The sequence below is a fragment of the Nematostella vectensis genome, chromosome 2 (genome assembly GCF_932526225.1).
Source record: "Nematostella vectensis chromosome 2, jaNemVect1.1, whole genome shotgun sequence".
In the NCBI taxonomy this organism is placed as follows: domain Eukaryota; kingdom Metazoa; phylum Cnidaria; class Anthozoa; order Actiniaria; family Edwardsiidae; genus Nematostella; species Nematostella vectensis.
The window spans coordinates 8,548,271-8,569,465 of NC_064035.1; the positions used below are offsets into that span (position 1 = coordinate 8,548,271).

A 21,195-nucleotide genomic window follows, 5' to 3' on the forward strand; every position below is an offset into this window, starting at 1 on the left:
AGGGGGGAACACAAGTAGCCCCTTCCCAAAAAAGGGGCTACCTGCAACTGGGCTGTAGAACAGTCGGTAATAGGATAATCTTGTTCTAGTTGGTGGGGTAATTATATTCTAGGCTACAAGCAGAAAAGGCGGAAAACATAGCTTTCTTACGATAGTCTGTATATAGTTAAGTTAATTATCACGCGTCTAATGACTGCCAAGTACTATTCGATGTATTTTGTTCCATTTTATTTATACCGTTGTACAAAATCAATAAATATAGAATCGCACCAATAAACAACTCACCCCTGCTATATATTTTGCTTGTTGTATAGTATGTAAGCGGAGAAGGATGATGAAAAACAGAGGCGCTTGAACCATCCAAATCAAACCTGGCCAGTATTGTTCGAATTCGTCGGACCGAGATAGTCGAGAGTCGGCGCGATATCGAACATTATCACTGATATCTGATAATGAGATTAGGATATTATCATTGTTTTCCTCTAATTATATGCTATTAGATAGTGGTTAGACCCCTTTCCTCTCCTCTTCCCTCGATATTGTGATATTATCGGAGATTATCTTATTATAATCACTAGATGTCTATCTAGATACCCTCCTTCCCTCTGCTGGACCCTCGATATTGTGATAGTATCGGAGATTATCTAATTAGAATCTACTAGATGTCTATTTAGATCCTCTCCTTCCATCTGCTTTACTCCTCGATATTGCGGTATTATCGGAGATTATCTTTATTATCTGATATTACCAAGTCGTGAGATGCAATAATCAAGGTTCAATACAGCAGTTCTAAAGTTATGGTATCTGATATATATCAGTAATTAGATGGACCTTCTATGTGTAAATCTTGTAATATTATCTGATATTATAAAGTCATGAGGTGCAATAATCTAGGTTCAACATGGCAGTTCTAAGGGTATAAAATCTGATAAATATCAGAAATTAGATTTGTGAGCTTTGTTATAATATCGACTAAATATCTGATACTAGAACCCTTTATGGTCAGACCAGTCGATATCGCTTGGTTTTTACGCCCCAGAACCAGGCTGAAAACTATGGGGTCATCGCCTTGTAAAAACAACATTGTGATGAGCGTGGCAGACGTCAGCCCACCAGTCGATATTTTTACGCAACAGAACCGTGCTTAAAACTAAGGGGAGTAATAGGCGAAAAGGAATTTCAGAAACCCTCCCATACAGCAACATCATTGATCATCATTGATTTATTTTTATTACAAAATAATGATCATCAGCTTTTTTATCACTGCATTTTTAATCACTGCATTTGACCAAACCAAAAGTGCATTTCACTGTAGGTTTGCATTATGTTATGGATAACCCAAAGCATTCTGAAATTTGTTGACGTCGCTATAAATACGAAGCTTTTAATCAGTTTTGACGTCACAAACGACTTGTGGTGAGCTATTTCAATCTGCATTTTTTGTTTATTTAGTTATAATATGTTTACTTATGTTTACTTTGGAAAATTAATATTAAAATAACTTCACCCCTATCAAAATTTGTTTCAAATTTTCATGACACTATTCACGTAACATACATCCTTACGTAACATACATCCTAACGTAACGTACATCCTTGCGTAACGTACATCCTTACGTAACATACATCCTTACGTAACATACATCCTAACGTAAAATACATCCTTGCGTAACGTACATCCTAACGTAACATACATCCTTACGTAACATACATCCTTACGTAACATACATCCTTACGTAACATACATCCTATACATCCTAACGTAACGTACATCCTTGCGTAACGTACACCCTTACGTAACGTACATCCTTACGTTACATACATCCTTACGTAACCTACATCCTTACGTAACCTACATCCTTACGTAACATACATCCTCACGTAACATACATCCTCACGTAACATACATCCTTACGTAACGTACATCCTTACGTAACGTACATCCTTACGTAACGTACATCCTTACGTAACGTACATCCTCACGTAACATACATCCTCACGTAACATACATCCTTACGTAACATACATTCTTACGTAACATACATCCTTACGTAACATACATCCTTGCGTAACGTACATCCTTACGTAACATACATCCTTACGTAACATACATCCTAACGTAAAATACATCCTTGCGTAACGTACATCCTAACGTAACATACATCCTTACGTAACATACATCCTTACGTAACATACATCCTTACGTAACATACATCCTATACATCCTAACGTAACGTACATCCTTGCGTAACGTACACCCTTACGTAACGTACATCCTTACGTAACATACATCCTAACGTAAAATACATCCTTGCGTAACGTACATCCTAACGTAACATACATCCTTACGTAACATACATCCTTACGTAACATACATCCTTACGTAACATACATCCTTACGTAACATACATCCTATACATCCTAACGTAACGTACATCCTTGCGTAACGTACACCCTTACGTAACGTACATCCTTACGTTACATACATCCTTACGTAACCTACATCCTTACGTAACCTACATCCTTACGTAACATACATCCTTACGTAACATACATCCTCACGTAACATACATCCTTACGTAACGTACATCCTTACGTAACGTACATCCTTACGTAACGTACATCCTTACGTAACGTACATCCTTACGTAACATACATCCTCACGTAACATACATCCTCACGTAACATACATCCTTACGTAACATACATTCTTACGTAACATACATCCTTACGTAACATACATCCTTGCGTAACGTACATCCTTACGTAACATACATCCTTACGTAACATACATCCTAACGTAAAATACATCCTTGCGTAACGTACATCCTAACGTAACATACATCCTTACGTAACATACATCCTTACGTAACATACATCCTTACGTAACATACATCCTATACATCCTAACGTAACGTACATCCTTGCGTAACGTACACCCTTACGTAACGTACATCCTTACGTTACATACATCCTTACGTAACCTACATCCTTACGTAACCTACATCCTTACGTAACATACATCCTTACGTAACATACATCCTCACGTAACATACATCCTTACGTAACGTACATCCTTACGTAACGTTCATCCTTAAGTAACGTACATCCTTACGTAACGTACATCCTTACGTAACATACATCCTCACGTAACATACATCCTCACGTAACATACATCCTTACGTAACATACATTCTTACGTAACATACATCCTTACGTAACATACATCCTTACGTAACATACACAGGGCCGTAGCAGTGGGTGGGGCACTGGCGGCATGTGCCAGACATCTGCCTGACAGGCATTGTCACGTGACAGATACAAGCACGTGACAGACATCAGCACGTGACAGACATCAGCACGTGACAGACATCAGCACGTGACAAACACCAGCACGTGACAGACATCAGCACGTGACAGACAACAGAACGTGACAGACACCAGCACGTGACAGACATCAGCACCTGAGAGACAGCACGTGTTAAGACAGCACGTGACAGACATCAACACGTGCGTCATAATTTAGAATTTAAATCCATTCGGCTTGCTCAACGTTTATGCCATCGCGTTCCTCGTCTGCAAAAAAACGTATTTTATCAATAGTACTAGCATCAAGAAAATCATTGGCTCAAATTCAGCAACATATTTATTATTAAGCATTATCAATACTACTATTATTAATAATATAATTAGTTCAATATCGGCAACCTCACCTTGGTCATCCTTGGAACTCGGTTTTTTGAAAGAAGCCATCATCGCAGCTACTTGCCCCCTGGGAACTACATTTGTATCGGTGCGCTGCGGCGCCATGAGTATGTGAAGCTAGACAGGGAATGACACAGGAAACGAGTAGGGTGTTAATTATGCGGCGCCATGAGTATGTGAAGCTAGACAGGGAATGACACAGGAAATGGGCGCCATGAGTATGTGAAGCTAGACAGGGAATGACACAGGAAATGAGTAGGGTGTTAATTATGCGGCGCCATAAATATGTAAAGTTAAAGAATGAATGACACAGAAAATGGGCGCCATAAGTATGTGAAGCTAGACAGGGAATGACACAGGAAATGGGCGCCATAAGTATGTGAAGCTAGAGAGGAGATGACACAGGAAATGAGTAGGGGGTTAATTAGTTTGTATACTGATGGTGGTGTTAATGATGGTAGTGATATTTATGGTGGTGGACATGATGATGGTGGTGATGATGGTAATAAAGATGATGGTCGTGGTGGTGATGCAGATGATGAGGATGATAATGATGATGATGATAATAAAGATGATTGTGGTGGTATTGATAATGGTTATGATGATGATGGTTGTGTTGGTGATAGGGATGATAACGATGATGGCGGTGGTGATGGTGGTAAATATAGTGATGATGATGATAATGATGGTGGTAGCGGCGATAATGCCAATGATAATAATGATAAGTGGTAATAATATTCGTGGTGATGGTAATGTTGATAATGGTTATGATGATGAAGATGATGATAATGATGATGATGATTGTGTTGGTGAAAGGGATGATGGTGATGGCGGTGGTGATGGTGGTAAATATAGTGATGATGATGATGATGATGATGATGATGATGATGGCGGTGGTGATGGTGATGATGATGGTGGTAATAAGTAGTAATAATAGTGGTTGTGATGGTGATGTTGATAATGGTTATGATGATGATGATTATAATGATGATGATGATTGTGTTTGTGAAAGGGATGATAATGATGGCGGTGGTGATGGTGATGATGATGATGATGGTGGTGGTTGTAATGTTAAAACTGACGAAGAATTGAGGTGAAAATGATGGTGAATATACCTCAAAGACTACTTACCCCAGCGCCACTTCCGATCGAGTTCGTCTCCACCCACGACGACCTATCCTGAGCGCTTCGATTCACCACCTCAACCTCCTTCGCACACGCGTGCTCTTGAGTAGAGGAGACAACAGAGAAGTGTTCATCTGATGAGACCTCATTCGACTTAGCTGCCGTTTCCTTAAAGTCAAGTTGAGACGTCTTGCTATCAACACACAAGTCTTTTGGTTTATCATTCCCATCTTCTTTTGTAGTAATTTCGGTTTTTGAGTCTCGTTTAGCTAAAGGTTTGGGCTTGGACGAGAGGGTGTTGACCAGACCTGAGACGCCATACTTTTTAGTAGTTCGACCCTCAATCCTATCCTCAATCAGCCGTAAAGCGGGACTTTGTTGCGGTTTCCCGCTGGCGCTAAACCTACGAGTAGGTTTACTGGAATCGTCCGTGTCCTGACCGAAGAGCGACATCATGTCCTTGACAGATTGCCTTTTCTCCATCTTGTCAGGGTCATCCACGCTTGCTTTTCGCCTCAGAACCACAGCATCTGTATTGCTCCCACCGGGCTTTTCATCAAAAGCCAGAGTAGATTTCTCTGCATCATCTTTATAAAGTGTTGTCACCGCTGTGGTTTTATCTGGTTGAGTATCAGCGCTAGAAGAGGGCTGTTTTTCTGCGTTATTTCCGGACGCGCTATCCGTACTTCCCGAAGAGGGCAGCTTTAGGGAAAATCCTCGTGAGCTAAGCATGATCCCCGATCTACCCTCTGACTTAGCGCTAGCAGGATAGCTCCCACTCCGACTTTGGAATCCTGAAGACACAGCACGGCTTTCCTGTAGAGACTCCCTTTTAGGTCGGCTCGCTAGTTCGACTGCCGTCGACGCGGATGTCTTACTTGTGTTTGTTACTGATGCGATAGATGGCTTTGCTTGTGACGTTGTGATGTTGTCGTCAAGCGCTGTGTAAGAGGTCCGAGGTACGGGATGTACCTCAGCTTTCTGAGATTCTGTGACAAGGGATGACTCTTGGGAGTCTTCGAACTTGTACGTATCTTTCGCTATTGTAACGTTCTCTTCTGGTGCTTGGTTCTCCTTTGATTCAGAAGTTTTTGTTAACTCTTTCGAATCCGGAAACTTATATGTGCTTGGCGTTAAGGTTGCGGTTTCCCCTTGTGTTTTCTCGGAAGCAAAAGTTGTTTGCGCTTTTGTCACAGACTGTTTCCTCTGCTCCTCTATGAGCTTCCGCTGTTGTTTAATATCCGCCCAGCTCTGTGGGCGCCCAACTGGGATAGGGGGCCTTGTTTCTCGTGTAACATTCCCCTGTTGTTTCGCTTTCTGCTCGCTTTTCAAAGCCGACGAGACAAATGAGACGCTGTTGGCGAGGTCTGAGTAGCGTCTTAGAGGTGGCACAGTGAGTGGCGGTGGGTTGGGTAAGTCGATGGGTTCACTTGGGGGCGACGGTGAAGATGGGGTAGAGGGGATGTCAGGCGACATTGTCCTTGTTACGGTATGATGCGACTGTCCTTGTGATGATGCTAATGATTCCTTATCATCAGAGGAAGCATCATCGCCGCCAACACGGGGGGAACACAGAGGGGAGTGAAGCGTAGGAGACACGTATCCCGACCCCGGGGGCGAGACCGCGGGAGGAGTCGGAGGTACGGATCTGTCAGGGCTTGGGAGCACCACATCCGATGACAAACTGTCCTCTGCTTTAAACGCTAGCTTAGGGACGCCTATCGAGTGATCACTGGTGGATTCCTCGAGAGCAAGGAACGTCCTGTCCAAATCCATTTCGGGTTTAGTTGCTGTCGATTGTGGTAACACAGGGGTTTCGGCGACGACCGTTTCTTCTACCTTTGCAGAGCTGAAGGTATCCCTACTAGGCGACAAATCAGGGACATCATCGAAATCATCGAAGGGAGTCTTGTAATCATCGTCTTCAGCAGGAGGAACATCCGGGGAATCTACCGGATAGAACTCGGACTGCATAGTTTCCAGCCTCTTCTCGGAAACTTGCATCACAATGATATCTTCTCCAGGGGCTTGCCGACCTTCGAAAGCTGCTTCTTCGACAGATGCCTTTTTGTCTTCCGGATATATAATAATTGCATCTTTGAGCTTGCTCTCTTCGGGAAGGGTACCAAATGGATCTTGTTTAATTGTCTTTGTTTCTTCGGTAATTGTGGCATCTAAATCTTCAGAAGGTAATTCTTTCTCTTCGGGATATTTCCTAACCCATTGCCTTTCTGCAGGGTCAGCCTGCTCCAGAGCCAAACCTGACTGCTGTTTAGCTATCACTGTGAAACTTGAAGACACACTCTCCAGATCTGCCCTCCTGGCAGTACTTTCTTCATAAGTTTCTCTCACATTAGGGGAAGTTTCAACCTGGTTATTAATTGGTGGCACTTCGGGTATAATTTCAGCATCAAACTTGTTGCCTTCTGATAACCACGGGAACGCTTCGCTGTTAATGACTAGCTTCTTTTTAAGTGGTTTTGGACTTGATTCGTCTGAAAACTCTACAGGCGGGGCCATAGCTGGCGTGGCAAAATCCAGAGGAGGAGGGATTGGGCTTGGGACATCAGCGGAAGACGTAAAATCGATGGCTTCCATTGGCGGTGGCGGCAGTACCACCATGCCTCCTGGTACCAGTTCACTACCCATGTCCTCATGCGAGGCTTGAGCCTCAGCAAAACATCCAGGCGGTTCGAGAGGTTCCGGTTTTGACAAGGCAAGTGATGAGATCTCACTGGGCGCTGAAAAAGTTTTGTTTTCCTCCTGTGTAACAAAGACCTCAGGCTCGGCAAAGTCGTCAGGTGGTCGAGGTAAGTCTACAGATGAAATATCTTCCTTGTAAGTTGTTGTAGGAAGTGCTTCTGGCTCGTGGTAGAGGTCTGGCGAGAATCTTCCATCCAGGTCTGGACTCAGGCACTCTGAGGAAAGATTATCGAGACTAGAGCTCCTGCTGTCGTCTACGAACGGGATTCTTTTCAACTCAGAGCCACGTGCAGCAGACCTCTCTGTATCAGGCGTGGGAATCAGGAATTTCATCGGGAGAACCTCGTCACGAGTCGACGGCGAGTCAGGAGAGGTAGGGGGTTGATCAGGGGAAGTAGGGGTGCTAGTACGACGTTCTGTCAGTTGCTGATCTGTTCCCTGCCCTAGTCTAGGCTCGCCTCGCTTCTGATCGCTCGTCGGCCATTTTGGGCTTGCTTCCTTGGAAAAGAGTTGAGGGGAGAAGTCCTCATGTGGGACAAGACCTGAAAAGCACGTGGAAGCGTTTAGCATAAAAAATGAACAGTAGCTGATATTGCCGAGATCCTGCCTTATAATCTCTATAAGTGACGATACAAGACGTCTTCTGCGAGGTTTAACAATGAAACAGATGTTAGGGTAAGCCTTCTACATTGTACCATTCAATTAAACTTAAAGCATCAGTCCTTCAAACTTTCTACGACTAATTTTCAGATGACCTCGCCGCTATTATGTGAGAATGATATTCATCCCAGTTGCAGTCCAAAATGAATATCAGCCCAGAATGTGATTAGACCAATCCAAACCCTATATATTTACTAGTACTTCAGTACTAGCATTAGGTATTTTGGTGTTTTAGTGCCAAATAAGTATTGTGGTTAAGTTAGGTTTAGGTTTAGGTCAAGTTAGGCAATGGGATTCGCCACCCTCCCGCCTGAGCTTCACTTACCGGAATACAAAGGGATATCCTGAATGTCATCGTCGCTGAGTGGATCTACCGGGTGTTCGCATTCGTCTAATGGCGGCGGTATGTCGTCTGGAGGGGGAGGTGGAATAAACACAGGTGGTGGCCTTGAAGAATCCTCGTTACCAATAGCATCCAGGCCTGACTCCAGGCTGACAGCGGCTGTGCCTAACGTTGACTGATCAGAGAGCGATGAGCTTCGTTTGGGTACCGGGGGACGAGCAGGGGCCTGAAGATAAAATAACCACTTATTTCTTCTATTACTTACCTAGACTCTATATCTAAAACGAATGTTATAAACCGAGAGTAAATGTAAAAGTAAAGATACAACGGGCGAAAAAAGAAAAGAAGACATGAATCAAATCAAAAGGTGCGCGAACTTGAAAATACTTGATTTTTCAAGGTGTCGTTGTACAGAATATCGTTTTTCATTTCACATTTACTTTATTTTAATAATAAATAAAACATATATAGCGCTTATACCATGTTCTAAGCGCTTCACATTTTAAAATCCTATTACATATGTATTTAGAATGTCTCGTCTTGGAACTGAGAAACACAAGCTTCTAGTAAGCTCAAATATGTGCAACAAGTCAAATTCAGGGCCGAGAAACAGAATGCTGCTATCCATGTCTCTACAGGGAATCGAACCCGTTTCAGCAGAGGTGAGAGGCCCCATACGCTAACACATTGGCTACCCAAAGGAAGAGAAGAACGCTGTCGTAAGATCGAGGTTATCATTCGATCCAAATCATGGACAAGTATCATGGTATCATGGACAAGGGCGTAGTCTGACCTGTCGCTTTCTAACATGTGGCTTCGGGGCCGACGTTGATATGGTCTGACACCTTGGAGGAGGTGAAGGGGTCGATGACGTGGGCATCTGGTCTGCTCCTGACCTCGGTCGGGGTGTTGGCTGTGGAGGGCGTGGCGGTGGGGGTGCTTTACGCTTGGCAGCCTTGATGCTGAGGTTAGGAGTTGAGCCATACATCCGACTGGAGTTGAGATTAGAATGCTATCCAAGGAAAGGGATATTGTGTGAATATTCAAAGGCAAAATTCATGAAATGAGCCTTCAAGTTACATTTTTGCATTTGATGTTTAAGCGAAAATTTCCGGATGGAACTATATTTTTTTCTCTTTGATAGAAGTATCTTCCGATCCAGTAACTCAAACGGCTTTGATTGATTAAAGCGAAGCAGTTTGTTTATAGAAAATCTTAGCGTGATTTTTTTAGAATAATAAAAATTTAGAAACAACTTCAAAAAGAAGCAAACAGACCTACTTTACTCTCAATGCATCAAGCCGTCCGAGAAACAGCAAAACGAAGCAAACAGACCTACTTACTCTCAATGCATCAAGCAGTCCGAGAAACAGCAAAACGAAGCAAACAGACCTACTTACTCTCAATGCATCAAGCAGTCCGAGAAACAGCAAAACGAAGCAAACAGACCTACTTACTCTCAATGCATCAAGCAGTCCGAGAAACAGCAAAACGAAGCAAACAGACCTACTTACTCTCAATGCATCAAGCAGTCCGAGAAACAGCAAAACGAAGCAAACAGACCTACTTACTCTCAATGCATCAAGCAGTCCGAGAAACAGCAAAACGAAGCAAACAGACCTACTTACTCTCAATGCATCAAGCAGTCCGAGAAACAGCAAAACGAAGCAAACAGACCTACTTACCCTCAATGCATAAAGCAGTCCGAGAAACAGCAAAACGAAGCAAACAGACCTACTTACTCTCAATGCATCAAGCAGTCCGAGAAACAGCAAAACGAAGCAAACAGACCTACTTACTCTCAATGCATCAAGCAGTCCGAGAAACAGCAAAACGAAGCAAACAGACCTACTCACTATCAATGCATCAAGCAGTCCGAGAAACAGCAAAACGAAGCAAACAGACCTACTTACTCTCAATGCATCAAGCAGTCCGAGAAACAGCAAAACGAAGCAAACAGACCTACTTACTCTCAATGCATCAAGCAGTCCGAGAAACAGCAAAACGAAGCAAACAGACCTACTTACTCTAAATGCATCAAGCAGTCCGAGAAACAGCAAAACGAAGCAAACAGACCTACTTACTCTCAATGCATCAAGCAGTCCGAGAAACAGCAAAACGAAACAAACAGACCTACTTACTCTCAATTCATCAAGCAGTCCGAGAAACAGCAAAACGAAGCAAACAGACCTACTTACTCTCAATGCATCAAGCAGTCCGAGAAACAGCAAAACGAAGCAAACAGACCTACTTACTCTCAATGCATCAAGCAGTCCGAGAAACAGCAAAACGAAGCAAACAGACCTACTTACTCTCAATGCATCAAACAGTCCGAGAAACAGCAAAACGAAGCAAACAGACCTACTTACTCTCAATGCATCAAGCAGTCCGAGAAACAGCAAAACGAAGCAAACAGACCTACTTACTCTCAATGCATCAAGCAGTCCGAGAAACAGCAAAACGAAGCAAACAGACCTACTTACTCAAAGAGGCTTAAACTAGTGGGTGCACAGTATTAGAGGTTAGAATTATTTCTGCGGAATCAGGAAACAAGTTTTTATTCATTAAAATGGCGCTGCCAGCCGCCATTTTGTCATCCCTAGCCATAGCCGTAGCAGGCCTCGAATTATTGGGGGGGGGGGGGGGGGGGGGTGCAGATTCAGAAACATTAAGAAAACAATCGAGGGCACAGCCACGCCCCTACTGGTCATTTCCTTATGATTTTTGAAAATATTGGGGGGGGGGGGGGGTACGTCCCCCAGTGCTCCACCCCCTGCTACGGCCCTGTTAGCATAGTACCAGGGGCGGATCCAGACCTATTTACACCTCTTTACATCAACAGGTCAACACTTTTTGGGGTTAGTGTGTTAAGTATGGGCTGCATATTATTAATACCTGTAGGTTATTCCTCGGCGCTGGCTCTGGTGTTCCTGCCACGGGAGATGGTCCACTGTTCAGAGCATTATTATTAAGCTGTCTTGGCTTGGTTTCCGGGTCAGCCCTGGATTCCAGATCTATGGTGTGCCGCTTAGTTTCATTGTCTCTGTGCGCTAGTGGGGCCAGCGTGTCCTCGTTTAAAGAGGAACGGCGGACTTCTGTGTGAATGACTCAATGTGAGCTATGAGTATTGATGAGAAGGGACATGGCCATACTGTGGCGTACAATTGAGAAAACGTTTTGTGTTTGTGTAGAGAGAGGGTAAGCTGCTAACAAATATTTTCAAAGGTCTCTTGCTAAAAGACAGTATAATTTTTTTTTGTCACAAATGGTCAACTAAGAATTATGTGATCTATTTGAAAGATTAAAGGCGTTTATCGTTTCAAGGATGGCCATTTGTTGTTTCTTTAAATTATTACTGTGAAAAAGCAATCATGCCCGTTTGGTTCGGCCACCAAAGTGAAGCCATACAAAGGGGCGTCCGCAAAGACCGCCGGGTCCACAAGCAGTTGGGTTGTGGCAGGGTCACCCTTTGTACATGGTGGTCGCAGGGATGGTATCAGAGTTCGATATTGTGTTATTTGTACAACTTGATAATTATAGGTTCACCAAAAACAAGTAGTCGAATCCGCCAAATATTCGTCCTAAATAAGACTTTTTCTTCTGACCATGGTACTCACTAGATGGGTAAGCCCTCCTGTTGCTATGGTGATTAGCATTGTTATCAGAAAGATGAGTCGACATCGTCCTTGGCATCCCATACGCACTGTTACGACCTGGCGGTCAGCAGCATTATTCATGTAAGCAGGGTTAGTACTTCATGTAGCTATCAACATAGTGTTTCTTAATGTGGTCAGCGGCATTATTCATGTTAGCAGGGAAAAGAAAAGCTTTGCCTAAACCTGCAGTCAGCGGCATTAGTTATGATAGCAGGGAAATGAAAAGCTGGGAAAAATTGGCATGGGCTTCACGCGGACGGACAGGACATAACAGGGGGACACTGGAAATAGCCTGCAACATCATGGTTGCCTCAATGGCATTTACTGCAGTTAACATATTTACTCTTATTGCTGGCTTTATCAATATTTATTTGACCAAAAAGCCATTACGTTATCTTGCTTACTTTTGCTTGATTGTGCATTATGCATTAAGCTAAAAGATAGTGTGTGCCATTGAATATCTATTATTGCTTTTAATATATGCACGGCTATGCAAAGGATCGAATATGAAGGGAATAACCATCCTGGTGCATATTTTAAGCTTATTTCATATTGTCCAAGGTTACGTTTTTATGCAGCTGTTAATGCACAGATTGATAATAACCCCCAAAATATAGCTGCTTGGCTGGAGAGAGAGGGAGGGAGAGAAGCTTATTTCATATTGTCAAGGTTACGTTTTTATGCAGCTGTTAATGCACAGATTGATAATAACCCCAAAAATATAGCTACTTGGCTGGAGAGAGAGGGAGGGAGAGAAGGTGTGGGGCTGCCCAGTGGTACCCAGACTGATCCATGTGCGCCCAACCTTTCCTAAAACCTTTCTAAAGATTTCAGAGATTTTTCCTTGCACAAGTGTATGAAGGGGGATGTTACCAGCCCAAGAGATGCCTAGCCTGCTGGCAGGAGGTACTCGGTGTTATCATCGCAGAAAACTCTCCCAGCTAGAAGGGTTTTCCGCAAAAATAACACTGAGTACCGCCTGCAAGCAGGCTAAATAGAGGCCATGGTATGTCCCATATTACGTGTGTAGTGACTACATACCATTTTTTCCCATGAGTCGTAGTTCAGACGAGTGGAGCTCCTCCACTTGACTGCTCATATCTAGAGACTGATGAATGAAATCCACGTACTGCAATGTGAACATTCGGACGTTCAACTCCTCACGTTTGCAGATGAACGTCAACAGGTTGCCAAGACGCATGTTTGTAGGAACCTCAATGGAAGTTTTGCCTCCGCTTGGAAGGTGAATCTCCAAAAGTTTGCCCTATTGAAAGTTTGACAGGTAAATTCAAAGAAGTATGTGCTATTGAAAGAGAGAAGGGTTTTACCTTGCCTTGATAAGCATTAGAACTTGAATAGTGATAAAGGTACAGTTATTATATTGTTGAGTTTTCTATTGTGTACAAGAATGACTCTGTAAAAGGGAAGTTAAAGACATATTTTACCTCAGTTTCTTCTTCAACAAGGCTCTCAACCCCATCTTGGCGGTTTTCCTCGTTGTCTCCATTATTCTTCGAACCCACATGAAGTATAGACACAGTACGGATATTTAAGGAACCAAGAGGAGTGTCTGGCTCAAACGAGACTTCCTTCCCACCCTTCCTTGCAACAGATAACAAATGTTCTGAGGGTTTGAGAACCTCCTTCTTACAGATGTGCTGGAAAACCTCACTCATTGTCAACCTACGAAATGTGTTAAGAGGTTAAAATTATAACTGAGATATAAATTAATTATTTCAGTAAGTTTTGCTGCCCTATTTAGGTCTTTGGAATGAAGGGAGTGAGCTTTTTCTTATTAGATTAGAGTTTTTTGTTTTTTGAGGTTTTTTGAGTCATTATCAGTGTAATAACAAACACTTTAATTTACCCCACCCAATTTAAACAGTTTTAATGAAGTCCTGTATAGTTTATTTCTATTTTTTAGAAAGGCAGAGTATTATCATCTCAAAGGCTGGCTTTTCAGTGGTATCTAAGAAAAATAAGACAGTGCAGAAAGCAGAGATGTAAGCGCACCATAATGATTAAGTGGCCCTCCCTAACGAGTGCCACCTCCCCCTTAAAAAAGATCTCAACAATGGCACCACTCGAATGGCTTCAAATTTTCATTTTATTTAGCATAACTGTCAACCCACCTTGGACAGAAATCTTGTGAAATCGGGTGAAATACAGTAAAATATTTGAAAAAAAACAACAACAAACAAAGAGAGCCAATGCAGGTGAATACAGAGAATGTATTAACATTCTCACAAAAATTAGGATTGTGATGAGGTCCAAAATCTTGTGACACCCTCAGGTGAGTTGACAGCTATGATTTTGCCTGCATTGACTTTTTCGCCTTTCAAAATGGATCTACATTATTCAGAAGCTGGTACTTTCCGTGCCCCTCCCCAATAAGCACACCCTTTCCACTAAGCAACCCCTTAGACCCAAATGATCAAATTAGCGCCTGGGCACTTATTCCAATCATTAGGGTAGTAACAGAGTGGGTGTGAAGGAGTGCAAAGGAGACACAAGCAGAGTGGAGAGGTACATATAGGTTTTCTTCATTTTTTTTGTCTCCTCATACACCTTTTGCAGTTCATTAACCGGTAAAGGACAAGTTACATCATTTATTGACAATCAGTTATATGAAATAGAAAATCCATTAGTGCTATTAACAAAGCACAACTGATGAATGTCACATTGATGAACATGATTGTCTGAAAAGGCTTATTGATTGTCTTTGTTTTAATAGCACTGATGAATATTCTATTTTTTATAACTGATTGTCAATAAATGCTAATTATTGTTCAAACGTGTAGCTGTTAATATTTCAATTACATGCAAAAGAAGGTTCATTCCATTCAAATGAGTGCCCAATTGCGTTTTTGACTGTCTGTTGACGCTAGTGAATGTTCACGCATATTCAATTGTTGTTATTGAATCGAGCTAAGGATGTTTCGTGCGATTTTGATGAAAGTACAATACACGTTAATTATTGATACAAAGTTTGGCACAAATGAATGTCCCTTTCCTGTTATTGAACAGCAAAAAGTTTAATTTCATGATAAGCTGTTACATCTATGCTAACCTCTCCTTTCATAAAATAAAGGTCTTCATTTATTTACTTACAGTCCAGGCAAAGACAGCACTGCTGTTTCCCTATTTGGCAGTTTCACTATGAGTGAGATTTTGCCATGCACGGACCCCAAGCTCTTTTGTGTAACTCTCTGCAATAGAAACAAAATGATAAGGAAAAACCTTTATTGTGCATGTATTTAAAACTGGGTGTAAGAATTGAAGAATTGAAATTACTTTTTGTTCAGGTTTTTTGAGAAGGTCTGACATTTTGACAAGGGTGTCTTTCATATGCAACAAGGCTGTATAAAACTGAAAGAAAAGAAAAACAGAACAGTAAATAACTAACCAAAAATATAATATTTACAGGTGGGTAAATGCAATGACAGGGGAGGGGTCAGGTGGCTAAATGCAATGACAGGGGAGGGGTCAGGTGAGTGAATGCAATGACAGGGGAGGGGTCAGGTGGTTAAATGCAATGACAGGGGAGGGGTCAGGTGGGTAAATTCAATGACAGGGGAGGGGTCAGGTGGGAAATGCAATGACAGGGGAGGGGTCAGGTAAGTAAATGCAATGACAGGAGAGGGGTCAGGTGGGTAAATGCAACGACAGGGGAGGGGTCAGATGGTTAAATGCAATGACAGGGGAGGGGTCAGGTGGGTAGATGCAAGTAGTCAGTACAATGGATGAAGATAATGTCTCTGGGTTGTTGACAAAAGATTTTCAAGCTTTGTCACTTTTAATTTAAACACTATACAAACTAATGAAAATGGCAGCACAAATAATGAAATGTCAAATGGCAGTTCTAAGGTACCAAAGGTTTCAATGTATTTTTTAAAAAGCTTAATTTGCTAGAGTTTACTTAATGGGACCTTGGAGTTAACCGAGACTTTTTGGGTAACTTCTTGGCTTCAGCAAAACTTCAAAAATGGCCCTATTGAGCATAATTATTTGGAATATGAAAAAGAGGAAGTTCAAACTGTTCTAAAACATGAAAGCAGTTCTTAAAAAGGAAAACATGCGAAATTTTGAGCAAAAATGCAAATGAAGTTTTTTTGGACCCGAGAATTCTTGGGTGTTTCGAGAAACGGGCACCAGTCCTGTATTTCTCTCGGTACCCTACCTGGTCCGCCTGGTCCTCCTTAGCAAATCTTACACCATAAACATTATCATTGACCTCCAACCATTTGACGAATGCCTTGACTCTAGAACACTTGGTATCTGGGGTTACAGGGTACTCCAATAACTGACAACAAAAAAGTGTTTTTTAGATCACCTAGGAAAACAATTTTTGAACAGTTTTAGTCATGACATGAAATCCAAAAATTGTGCATTTAAGAAAAACCTTCATAACCACATTCATACCCCCAAAATGTATTAACTCTTCCCCCCCCTTGAATAGCTGAAAAAAATTCCTTCGGGGTATATTATAGTCCAGTACCTTAACTCTCCTTGGCTAAGGTCTACCTAAAAGTTACAGCTACAAGTAGACCAGAGTAGTGCAGGAGAGTTGTGGTACTGGATCAGTCGCATAGAGAAACAGAACAAATAATACTGCAATGCATACTCTTATTTGGCCAGCAGCTCCTATGATTTTAAATGGTTTACTGATGCTTCCGCTTTCTTTAACAAAACAGATTGGTATAAAACCATCTGTGATGAGCCTCCACTCTCTTGTCTCATTGTCACTCTTGTATAACATCCCGTAAAATGTCTCCAAAATCTCTTCCCCAGCCCGTGCCAGGGAGGTCTTTTCCTCACTTGGACTGTGGGTATTTGTACCATCTAGTTTCCTAAGGACTAACGCTTGAGGCTCCTTTTTATCTTTCTTTGTAAGGGAAAGTCTGTGACTTGCAGCAAATGACCCCTGCTTCTCACTACCAATAGCAAGCTCATTGGGGTTGTACGTCATAACTGGGGGTGCTGGGCGTGGTGGGGCCGGGGCATGGCCTTTAGACGAAGTCATCCTATAAAGGAAAGATGCTTAGTTCATGATAAATGCAAAACAAGGGTCTGTTTCATATGGGAATATAGAGGTAAATTCTATAGAAAAGGCAGACATAGTTACTAAGGACTCATATAAATACAGTGTGAGCCATGATTTCAGGTGTAAACTTTGCAAATAGCAGCAAAGTTATTCTATTACTGAACATATTTATTTGTCCTTGGTATGTCTGCCACAACAAGAACAAAGAGACAGTGATTTTGTGGCTTTAATATTTCTAAACGTTGAAGGCTCAATTGTCATGCTGTTTGCTCTTCTCCTGTCATCCAGTCTGTGATTGCAAATGGAATCAGAAATGAAATAACTCAGCCCCCTACCCAGGGGGGTGCAGGGGGTGCGAACCCCCCCCCCCTCTACAATGACCGAAGGTCCACTTTTGGTTCCCAATAGACAAGCTTTCTCTCTGGTATGTAGCCAAATCCGACAATAAACGTCTTGTGGAGGTACTGCAAAGGCAAGACCCCTTTTTTTCTGGGGTGGTCAGATTTTTATCTGAGGACTCACCCCTCCCCCGGAAAAACTAGGTCCACTTTTTAAGATTTCGCCCACCCCCCCCCCCCCAAGAAAAATCCTGGGTACGGGCCTGTGACTATGATTAACCCCATCCCCCTAGTCATGAGCTTATACTACACTTGTTGTTGCAGAGCCATCAATATGGAAATGTTAATGTCAATGGTCAATAAAATGCCAATAAAAGGAAGCGATCAGTATCACACTAATTATACTGCAATAACCACATTAACTAGGAATTTCATACAAAAGAACACTTTTAGTATATGTTAAGTGTGTGAGATATAAGATTAAATAATGCATTAATAAACTCCTAGACATTTGCTTATAATCATGTTAACTAGCTTATTCTTGTTTTGACGTGTATTTATTACAAAATGCAAGTCTCCTCAAATACTTTTTGTACTTTTAAATCTTGAGAACAATACCAACGCACATCCGGATAAAAGAACATTATTTAAACAAATTCAAATTAATGTAAAAAAAAAAAACAATGTTGAGAGGTTGGACTTTATTTAACACGAATTATCACAACAAAAGCATTGTCTGCAAATATGTCAGCAATAAATTACCCAAAAATCACAATCATCCAATCTACAAACAAAGTGGATGGCAGAACTTGTAAACACAAAAAAACGTTATACGTAACGTAATATTATAAGGATATACGGCTGGTATTAATGGCGTTCAGTAATAAAGCTTTTGCTGAGCTTTAAACATTTTTAAAATGCTGCTTTTTAAAGGTCCATTATTAGACAGTCAAGTTAGAATGTCTTGGCTTTTGCGTGAAATAACTTATTTGGCATGAACAATCGATAGGGATTTAGTTTAATCCTAGCGGCGATTGAAATAAAACGTTTGGATATTTAATTTGCTAAGATTACACATTAATGTTACTTAACTTAAGTTTGTCTTATCCAACATAAAACTTTATACACAAATGGTGTTTTTTTAAACCGAGTGTGCGATATGCAGTAAGTATAAGAGTTTTCCGTTACTACTTACTTCGACTCCTTCCCGTTCATGTTTGGCTTGTAGTTTTTAGTACAAACATTGTTTCACAATAAACCTTGCGCTATTGACTAAAGGTTTTACTTGAATGCCTAGAAAGAATACGAGAAAATATTTTTATCACACAAGCATTCTATTTAGCACTGCCAAGAATACATCACCATGAGAAAAAGTTAGATCCAGTCCGGTGGCAATGCCGATAATCACAACAACAACAGGGACACGAATATTAAGTTATTTCTGCATAAAAAATATGCACGTAAAAATACAATCACAAGAGAACCATGATTTAGTAGCACGAATTCAGCCTTACCGTGCATTGGTCTAAGATAACGCAGTGAAGAAAATATCAGAACGAATTTTTATCGAAGAGCGAGGATGGCTGGCCGATACTACAATCCTACGATTTAATGATGCAGAACCATTAGAATATTCTAGAATTTGCTACATTGCAATCAATCACAGTATTCGACAATCGTTTAAAATAAGACAGACCGTCACAATTGTTTTTCAGTTCCCCATTGTAAATGAGGGTATAAATTTGGTTAAACTTTGTTGATAAAAATCGCAGAGTAGCGCACACTGATACGAGAAGCTACCGTCCGCGCCTGCACAGGCGGCCGAGTACCAGGCCCTCCTCACGTCACGTCACGGAATTTGGAAATGCCCTCGTGGTACAGGATTAGGGGTGGGTGGGGGGTTGTAGGGGGGAAGGGTGATCCCCTTGAAAAAAAAAAAATAAGACTACTGCCTGTAAAATAATAATGTCCCTAGGCAGCGCTTGAGCGAGTCCAGCAGAACGACTGCAAGGGAGACTCAGATAGCTAAAAAATGTTTTTTCTTTTTTAGTCCTGATGCGTTATAAAATGCAGAAAGTCAGCCTTAAACTTTTTCCATCAAAAGGGTTTGGTCTACAACTAATAAAAATGGGATAGTTTTTTCGAAATATCTTTTTTTTTATTTCTCAGAAGCGTTGTCCGACATGGGGTTGCCGAGTCGAAAAATAGCATGTTTGGAGGGGTGAAATTCGCTGTTTTCACAGCTGCGCTACACCAAAACTAAAACGAAACTTTGAACCTCCACTATAAGGGCACGAGGGAACGTTTGATATAGTAAGCTACGCTAACAGGTAAGACATTTTGTGAACACAATGCGATTTCCTCTCGAATTCTGGCATAAAAAAGGAAATACATTGGGCAAAAAAGATAAACGAACAATATCTACTAAATAGTTCTTGAAAAACGATGAAGCAACGCACGAAAAAGATAAACAAACCCTATTCACACTAAATAGTTTATGGGAAAAGAATAAAGCACTGCACAAAAAAGTTAAACATCATCCACTAAATAGTTTAAGAGTATATGGGACAACAATAAACAATGCATCCAAACAACAAACGCACACTACTGTATTTACTAAAAAGTTTATAGTGTAGCTCGTGTCCGTTGATGTTTATTTCTAAACTTTGCTATTGCTCGCGGATTTTAAGCCTTAGTTAGCGTGGTTTCGCTGGTTAGTCGAGACTCAACGTTGGGACCTGCATAACCAGATTCCATAAAGGATTTTGAAATTATGAACACTTAAAACTTAATAAATTGCTTCTCGGACAGAGGTCTCTCAAAATTCTGGTTATAAAAATAGATATTAAGGTTGTGCTCTCCTTAAGTTAAACCAAGAGAGCATAAATAGAAGCTTACTAAAGATGGGAAAATATTAGGGTGATTTTCATTATCCCTGTTTTCATTAACCCGTGAACTACACTTTAGGGTATTACACTTTATTGTGATCTGATTCTTTTGTTCTCTTTTGTGTTTAACTGACTATTACCCTTTGCCTATCACACTTTGTTTCACGGGTTAACGAAAACCACTCTAAGGAAGTGTTCATTAAATACACCGAGGGGGGGGAGGGAAGATTTTTACTCAAGACACCTTAAAATTTCGGAGCCCCCCCCCCTTTCATTGTAAATTTTTCAGTGCCCCATTTTCAGAACCCCACAATTTTCGGAGCCCTTCCCCTACCCTGGTTCCTCGAGGCTCTAGAACCAGGGTATCCATCCCCCTTACGGCCTCAATAAACAAAAACAGGCTTTAAATCCGCAAAATGAATACTGAATACTGAGAAGTTGCCCTCCTTGTCCGGGTTGATGATCCAGTCCTTGCTAGTAGGAAAAGTGAAGGAAGCTAAACACCGGCTGCAAAACAGGAGCCTTGTATGATGTGAACCACATCCGAAATCTTGGACTGCTAGTGAGATTTTAAAAGTTTATAGATGAACACATGCAATCAATAAATGCCACTGAGAAGAATCTCATTTCAATTCATTCTGCGATTTCTAACACATACAAATTAATAAGTGCTAGATTCAACCGTGACAGCGTTGCAATTGAGGAAGGGAAGAAAGTGGCCAAAAGAAAAAGGA

At 41.4% G+C, this 21,195-nt stretch overlaps 1 protein-coding gene across 4 annotated transcripts; it reads right to left on the reverse strand.

The window, feature by feature from the left end:
* Positions 1-1,211: 1,211 nt before the first annotated feature.
* On the reverse strand, positions 1,212-19,399 carry LOC5516820 (histone-lysine N-methyltransferase 2D). 4 transcript variants are annotated; one of them, XM_048723631.1, is made up of 16 exons: positions 19,270-19,399; positions 19,088-19,174; positions 18,769-18,866; positions 16,816-17,215; positions 16,372-16,494; positions 15,486-15,560; positions 15,303-15,400; positions 13,637-13,874; positions 13,233-13,455; positions 12,153-12,248; positions 11,431-11,630; positions 9,329-9,547; positions 8,518-8,761; positions 4,836-8,074; positions 3,713-3,821; positions 1,212-3,575 (listed from the first exon to the last, which is right to left on the reverse strand). In XM_048723631.1, the coding sequence occupies exons 3-16, from the start codon at positions 18,786-18,788 to the stop codon at positions 3,529-3,531; spliced, it is 5,331 nt and encodes a 1,776-aa protein (XP_048579588.1). In that variant the 5' UTR covers positions 18,789-18,866; positions 19,088-19,174; positions 19,270-19,399; the 3' UTR covers positions 1,212-3,528. The 4 variants fall into 4 exon arrangements, with proteins under 4 accessions (XP_048579588.1, XP_048579591.1, XP_048579590.1 ...); XM_048723634.1 differs by lacking the exon at positions 12,153-12,248 and having other exon boundaries at positions 11,431-11,609; positions 19,270-19,356; XM_048723633.1 differs by lacking the exon at positions 12,153-12,248 and having other exon boundaries at positions 19,270-19,355.
* Between the last annotated feature and the right edge of the window lie 1,796 nt (positions 19,400-21,195).

Excerpts from the sequence above, each read along its gene's own strand:
- LOC5516820 (XM_048723631.1), bottom strand. The coding sequence starts at position 18,788 with ATGAACGGGAAGGAGTCGAA. Across the intron at positions 15,561-16,371 it reads AGGAGGACCAGGCGGACCAG|TTTTATACAGCCTTGTTGCA; the intron begins GTAGGGTACCGA and ends CTTTTCTTTCAG. Across the intron at positions 9,548-11,430 it reads CGCCGAGGAATAACCTACAG|CATTCTAATCTCAACTCCAG; the intron begins GTATTAATAATA and ends TTCCTTGGATAG.